Source organism: Notothenia coriiceps, unplaced genomic scaffold (genome assembly GCF_000735185.1).
Source record: "Notothenia coriiceps isolate Sejong01 unplaced genomic scaffold, NC01 NC01_scaffold00028429, whole genome shotgun sequence".
Classification (NCBI taxonomy): Eukaryota; Metazoa; Chordata; class Actinopteri; order Perciformes; family Nototheniidae; genus Notothenia; species Notothenia coriiceps.
In genome coordinates, this window is record NW_011361130.1 from 13,051 (window position 1) to 20,698 (window position 7,648).

The 7,648-nt window shown below is 42.3% G+C and overlaps 1 protein-coding gene across 1 annotated transcript; it reads right to left on the reverse strand.

The window, feature by feature from the left end:
* Window positions 1–5,235: 5,235 nt before the first annotated feature.
* LOC104958193 (early growth response protein 4-like) lies at window positions 5,236–7,134 on the reverse strand. Its single transcript, XM_010785916.1, has 2 exons — window positions 6,977–7,134; window positions 5,236–6,589 (listed from the first exon to the last, which is right to left on the reverse strand). The coding sequence occupies exons 1-2, from the start codon at window positions 7,095–7,097 to the stop codon at window positions 5,469–5,471; spliced, it is 1,242 nt and encodes a 413-aa protein (XP_010784218.1). The 5' UTR covers window positions 7,098–7,134; the 3' UTR covers window positions 5,236–5,468.
* Window positions 7,135–7,648: the final 514 nt, after the last annotated feature.

Here is a 7,648-nt window from a genome sequence, read left to right on the forward strand (position 1 = left end):
CTTCTTGAATGAAGATATATTTAAATGAGCAGTACTCAGTATATTCTAGAACTCCTGCATTCAGAAAGTAAGAGTATTAATTAAAGCTAGCAAAAGTACATCAAGTTGGAGGATGTGTAGTTCTGCCTGGAGACCACTGGGGGGCAGCAGAGCCCGCAGAGAAGAGTGTGTGTTTGATATCAGTAAATACACACTTCAGCTCTATCATAATTCTGATGATGTTCTTTATCAAAGAGTTAGTGATGATGCGTTTGAGGGTTGACAGATAGCTCAGAGGTCACAGTGTGTTGGTGTGTCTCAGTCTTCTTAGCTGTGTGATTGTGTTGGTGTGTCTCAGTCTTCTTAGCTGTGTGATTGTGTTGGTGTGTGTCAGTCTTCTTAGCTGTGTGATTGTGTTGGTGTGTCTCAGTCTTCTTAGCTGTGTGATTGTGTTGGTGTGTGTCAGTCTTCTTAGCTGTGTGATTGTGTTGGTGTGTCTCAGTCTTCTTAGCTGTGTGATTGTGTTGGTGTGTGTCAGTCTTCTTAGCTGTGTGATTGTGTTGGTGTGTCTCAGTCTTCTTAGCTGTGTGATTGTGTTGGTGTGTGTCAGTCTTCTTAGCTGTGTGATTGTGTTGGTGTGTCTCAGTCTTCTTAGCTGTGTGATTGTGTTGGTGTGTCTCAGTCTTCTTAGCTGTGTGATTGTGTTGGTGTGTCTCAGTCTTCTTAGCTGTGTGATTGTGTTGGTGTGTGTCAGTCTTCTTAGCTGTGTGATTGTGTTGGTGTGTGTCTCAGTCTTCTTAGCTGTGTGATTGTGTTGGTGTGTGTCAGTCTTCTTAGAGTCCTTTGTAGTTCTTATGTTGTTTTGTAGTCTTTTTAAGTCTCCTTGTAGTCTTTTTAAGTCTCCTTGTAATCTTTTTAAATCTCCTTGTCATCTTTTTAAGTCTCCTTGTAGTCTTTTTAAGTCTCCTTGTCATCTTTTTAAGTCTCCTTGTCATCTTGTTAAGTCTCCTTGTAGTCTTTTTAAGTCTCCTTGTAATCTTTTTAAGTCTCCTTGTCATCTTTTTAAGTCTCCTTGTAGTCTGTTTAAGTCTCCATGTAATCTTTTTAAGTCTCCTTGTCATCTTTTTAAGTCTCCTTGTAGTCATTTTAAGTCTCCTTGTCATCTTTTTAAGTCTCCTTGTAGTCTTTTTAAGTCTCCTTGTAGTCTTTTTAAGTCTCCTTGTAGTCTTTTTAAGTCTCCTTGTAGTCTTTTTAAGTCTCCTTGTAGTCTTTTTAAGTCTCCTTGTAGTCTTTTTAAGTCTCCTTGTAGTCTTTTTAAGTCTCCTTGTCATCTTTTTAAGTCTCCTTGTCATCTTTTTAAGTCTCCTTGTAGTCTTTTTAAGTCTCCTTGTAGTCTTTTTAAGTCTCCTTGTAGTCTTTTTAAGTCTCCTTGTAGTCTTTTTAAGTCTCCTTGTAGTCATTTTAAGTCTCCTTGTCATCTTTTTAAGTCTCCTTGTAGTCATTTTAAGTCTCCTTGTCATCTTTTTAAGTCTCCTTGTAGTCTTTTTAAGTCTCCTTGTAGTCTTTTTAAGTCTCCTTGTAGTCTTTTTAAGTCTCCTTGTCATCTTTTTAAGTCTCCTTGTAGTCTTTTTAAGTCTCCTTGTAGTCATTTTAAGTCTCCTTGTCATCATTTTAAGTCTCCTTGTAGTCTTTTTAAGTCTCCTTGTAGTCATTTTAAGTCTCCTTGTAGTCTTTTTAAGTCTCCTTGTATTCTTTTTAAGTCTCCTTGTAGTCTTTTTACGTCTCCTTGTAATCTTTTTAAGTCTCCTTGTCATCTTTTTAAGTCTCCTTGTAGTCTTTTTAAGTCTCCTTGTAGTCTTTTTAAGTCTCCTTGTAGTCTGTTTGTTTCTGTGTGTAGTCTTTTTATGTTGTTATGTAGTCTTTTTCAGTCTCTTAGTCTTTTTGTGTCTCTTTGAGGCCATTTTCAGTCTCTTGGTTGCACTCGTGTGTTCATTTGTGGAGGTTTTGCTCCTTTTCACGGCTGTTTAGTCGTTTGCAGTCTCGTTGCAGCTGTTTTGCATATTTTGTAGTCCTTCTAAGTCTCTTTGTAGTCTTTGTAACTCACTTCCTGGTTGTTACATGCCTAATTGAGTGACATTAGGCCTTCGGCAGTCGTCATATGAAATCCTCACTGTGAATAATCATCATGGAGGGAGGTGATATCTCATGATGAACATGAAGCGGAGTATTATGGGATGTCGACATGACTCACATCAGCTCGTGTGAAAATATAAAAAATCTTTCGTTAGGCTTTATGCTGCTGTTTCCACGGCAACGCGACCTTCGGCTTGTCAGAGCGACAGGGACTATTATGGGAAAAATCTGTTGCCTAGCAATGAAATGATGATGATGAGGAGGAGGAGGAGGAGGAAGATACATACAATCCCTTTAAGCTTACATTATCATCATCATTTGTATTTTTCTTCAAATCCCAGTAGAGTAAAGGTCTTAAGATAAAAAGTAAATCAACATTAAGCGATGATGAATAAGATTAAGATGTATTTTCCACCAGATCCACTTCCTCCCTTAACCTTTCAAAACAAAAGCCCTAGTGTTCCCCAATGTGTTGGTGCAGATAGATAATGTGTGTGTTGGTGTATGTGCAGATTGATAATGTGTGTGTTGGTGTTTGTGCAGATTGATAATGTGTGTGTTGGTGTTTGGGCAGATTGATAATGTGTGTGTTGGTGTATGTGCAGATTGATAATGTGTGTGTTGGTGTTTGTGCAGATTGATAATGTGTGTGTGGTGTTGGTGCAGATTGATAGTGTGTGTGTTGGTGTTGGTGCAGATTGATAATGTATGTGTTGGTGTATGTGCAGATAGATAATGTGTGTGTTGGTGTATGTGCAGATAGATAATGTGTGTGTTGGTGTTTGTGCAGATTGATAATGTGTGTGTTGGTGTTCGTGCAGATAGATAATGTGTGTGTATGTGCAGATAGATAATGTGTGTGTTGGTGTTTGTGCAGATTGATAATGTGTGTGTTGGTGTTCGTGCAGATTGATAGTGTGTGTTGGTGTTTGTGCAGATTGATAATGTGTGTGTTGGTGTTTGTGCAGATTGATAATGTGTGTGTTGGTGTATGTGCAGATTGATAATGTGTGTGTTGGTGCAGATTGATAATGTGTGTGTTGGTGTATGTGCAGATTGATAGTGTGTGTGTTGGTGTTTGTGCAGATTGATAATGTGTGTGTTGGTGTTTGTGCAGATTGATAGTGTGTGTGTGGTGTATGTGCAGAGTGATAGTCTGTTTGTGCAGAGTGAAGACAACGTGTGTATCTGATATCCAGTTTTATTGACAGCAGCAGCCTCCATGCAGGACGATGAAAACATGAACATTGAAACCTGCACAGGTGTGCTATAGAGCAATGTGCTTCAACACCAGAATGAAGACTCATTTCATAGAAACAAGTGACATCATCGCACAATAATCCGCCATAGAAATCTGGCTTTGTGTTCTCCTATAAATATATATACTGTATATATATATACTGTAAATATATACATACTCTCTCCATGTCTCCTTGTAGTCTTTTTAAGTCTTCTTGTAGTCTTTTTAAGTCTCCTTGTAGTCTTTTTAAGTCTCCTTGTCATCTTTTTAAGTCTCCTTGTAGTCTTTTTAAGTCTCCTTGTAGTCTTTTTAAGTCTCCTTGTAGTCTTTTTAAGTCTCCTTGTAGTCTGTTTGTTTCTGNATTAAGCGATGATGAATATGATTAAGATGTATTTTCCACCAGATCCACTTCCTCCCTTAACCTTTCAAAACAAAAGCCCTAGTGTTCCCCAATGTGTTGGTGCAGAGTGATAATGTGTGTGTTGGTGCAGATTGATAATGTGTGTGTTGGTGTATGTGCAGATTGATAATGTGTGTGTTGGTGTATGTGCAGATTGATAATGTGTATGTTGGTGTTTGTGCAGATTGATAGTGTGTGTGTTGGTGTATGTGCAGATTGATAATGTGTGTGTTGGTGTATGTGCAGAGTGATAATGTGTGTGTTGGTGTTTGTGCAGATTGATAATGTGTGTGTTTGTGCAGATTGATAATGTGTGTGTTGGTGTATGTGCAGAGTGATAATGTGTGTGTGGTGTTTGTGCAGATTGATAATGTGTGTGTTGGTGTTTGTGCAGATTGATAATGTGTGTGTGTGTTGGTGCAGATAGATAATGTGTGTGTTGGTGTATGTGCAGATTGATAATGTGTGTGTTGGTGTTTGTGCAGAGTGATAATGTGTGTGTGTGTGCAGATTGATAATGTGTGTGTTGGTGTTTGTGCAGATTGATAATGTGTGTGTTGGTGTTTGTGCAGATTGATAATGTGTGTGTTGGTGTATGTGCAGAGTGATAATGTGTGTGTTCGTGCAGATTGATAATGTGTGTGTTGGTGCAGATTGATAATGTGTGTGTTGGTGTTTGTGCAGATTGATAGTGTGTGTGTTGGTGTTTGTGCAGAGTGAAGACAACGTGTGTATCTGATACTCAGTTTTATTGACAGCAGCAGCCTCCATGCAGGACGATGAAAACATGAACATTGAAACCTGCACAGGTGTGCTATAGAGCAATGTGCTTCAACACCAGAATGAAGACTCATTTCATAGAAACAAGTGACATCATCGCACAATAATCCGCCATAGAAATCTGGCTTTGTGTTCTCCTATAAATATATATACTGTATATATATATACTGTAAATATATACACATACTCTCTCCATGTAAAACACTCACAAAGAGGTAGACAAACTAGAAAAATAGAGATGTGTTACAAACATAGAAATATCTTCTGAGTGGAAACAGCTTCACGACATCCGGACATTCACTTTGTTGTCATGCAGAAATATTTACAGACGGACGGTTTCTCAGATATTGTACTTTAGTAGAAGTAGAAGTACTCGGATCATGTACTTTAATAAAAGTAGAAGTACTCGGATTTAAAAGTACTGCAATCAAGTACTGTTCCTCAAGTAAAAGTAGAAAAGTATTCTCATCAAAATATAGTGAAAGTAGTGACAGTAAAAGTAGTCATTGTGCAGATTGGTCCATTTCAGAATAATATATATATATATATATGTTTAATAATGATTGATCATTAAAGTGTTCTCAAAGCTGGTAAAGGTGCAGCTAGTTTGAAGGACTTTGTATACTGCAGGGTAGCTTGTGGATTTACTCCAGGTTGAACTCAAGTCTGATTTAAGTGAGTAGAAGTACAAGGTAACAAAACATGGAAATACTCAAGTAAAGTACAAGTACCTCACACTTAAGTAAAAGTACTTGAGTAAATGTACTCAGTTGCTCTCCACATGTTTAAAGTCCTCAGTCTGTAGTTTTTCCACCTGCAGATGCTTCCTCCTGCACGCATGCGCCGTGAGAGGAACACTTGTGTGACGTCACATCGACGCTTTTTCCAGTTGACGGTTCAAACATACTGCTCTCTGCAGTAATAATTAGTTCATGTTCAGACGCCAGGTGCGTTCACGGCCAGCGAGTAGGCGGCCATCATCTGCGCACGCAGCTGCTGCTTCACGTGCACGCGCCCATGCCTCTTCCGCTCGTCGCTGCGCGCGAACCTCTTGCCGCACACGTCGCACGAAAAGGGCTTCTCCCCCGTGTGCGTGCGCGTGTGCGTGGTCAGGTGGTCGCTGCGGCTGAAGCTGCGCGAGCAGATGGTGCACGTGAAGGGTTTCTGTCCAGTGTGGATGCGCACGTGCCTGTTGAGCTCGTCTGAGCGCGAGAAGCGGCGCTCGCACCCGTGCATCGTGCACGTGAAGGGTTTCGCCTTCTGCGCGGGAGCTCTCCTCCCTGTGCGTGACTGTTTGGGGGCTGCGTGCATGCTGCTGATGTTGACTATCGGGAACGCGCCCTGCAGAAGGGAGGAGAGCAGATGCGCGTCCACGGTGGAGGGGAGCGTGGGGGGGGAGAACAGCTCCGTCTTCACCGGTCTGCTGATGACGTAGTTAACGGGATCCCCCCCGGTCACCGGGAACCCCTTCAGCCAGTCCTCTAGCGGCTCCTGCTTCACCTCGAAGCCGGGCTTCAGGTCGCTCTGCCCGGCGTCACAGCTCAGCAGAGAGTCGATAAAGTCACAAACATCCACCTGTTGCTCCAGAGCCGACAGCGGGAGCAGAGAGTCTGCGCTGCCCAGGAACAGAGCGTCATTCCCGGGCATAGAGTGGGAACACCCACTGCTGCAGCTGGAGCTCAAAAACTCACTTTTCACCACAACTGGGTAGGAAACCATGGGAGGGAGAGGGGGGGTCGCTTCACTGCTGGGGGGGGCAGAGGAAGAAGATGGTGATGGTGATGGAGCAAAGAGGGGGGAGGAAGGAGATGCTGTAGCCGGGGAAGGGGCTGCAAGATCCGGGGAAGAGTCTTGCTCCATTTCGGTGCAGATCCCAACGATCTCCGTGATCATGTTGAGGATGGCGTCCGCAGTGCTGCTCAGTCCCGGGGATTGCGCCTCCGGTTCCGGGAAGAAGCTGTTGCTGTAGCCGAGGGAAGGCGAGAGGGAGTCCGAGGAACAGTCACTGAAGTCGGAGAAGAAATCCGAGTCAGAGGCGTCTGTTCCCGGAGAGAAGACTGCAGGAGGAGGAGGAGGAGGAGGAGGAGGGTGTTATTGTCATTGCATAATAACTCGTCAGTGGGCAGCAGCCTACACAGTGATGCATGCAGCAGGATGCATTATGAATACTTTAAAATAATAAAATACAAGTATTGCTCTATTTAAAAAAAATAAGAAATGTTAAATAGGCATGATTTTTTTTAAATGTGCACCAAAATAAAAGCAACACATTTAAATATGCAAATAAGGTAAATAATATATAAAGTGGTATATTTAATACAAATAATAATATTAATGCAAAATGTAATAATGCTAAATATCCACATTTTCACTAATAAACAGACATTTCCTAAACAGACACATTTCGCACATTTTCTCATTATTCTCTAATTGTCTTAACGCACCTTGGCAGATTGGGGACCCCCCCTCAGAGTCTCTGTTGGGGCTCGAGCCCACACTGTCCACCCACATGCTGCAAGCATCCTCAAAGTCCGACATGAAGCTGTCCTCGCGCTGCAGGAGCATATTGTGTGTGTTGTTGTGTGTTTGGATAAATCCTCCGGTAAAGCTCGGTGCTGTGTGAAGATGCTCTCCCTGCCTCAGCAGCTTTTATACTCTCCGTCTCCTAGGTAACTCCAGGCGCCTCCTGATTGGTCGGCTCCGGCGCGAGGGATTCCCCCCTCCGTAGCTGCCCAAACATGGAGCTACTTCCGGTTGTGACGCCGGGATCCCCGCGCCATATAAGGACAGGCGGGAGGTGACGTAGCACAGCTGAGAGGAGCAGGGTTTCCTTCACTGCGGCAGCAAAGGGAAGATGGAGGAGAGGACTCTTTAAAGTAGAGACACTACATACTGATATACACCTGAACATCAGCAGGAGAGGACTCTTTAAAGTAGAGACACTACATACTGATACGAACAGAATAGGGCCCTTTAACTACTCTATGTTTTTAGCAGCATGCAAATGAAATGTTTGGTTACCATTTTATTTTCATAGAGTTTTTACTAAGTTCTAGCCTGATTGACCTGTATGACCTGAGTGCACCTAAAAGAAGAGACTTATCTGTATTTTATGA

Coding starts and splice junctions, on each gene's coding strand:
- LOC104958193 (XM_010785916.1), bottom strand. CDS start 7,097: ATGCTCCTGCAGCGCGAGGACAGCTTCATGTCGGACTTTGAGGATGCT. Junction 6,590..6,976: donor GGGGTCCCCAATCTGCCAAG/GTGCGTTAAGAC, acceptor CTCCTCCTGCAG/TCTTCTCTCCGGGAACAGAC.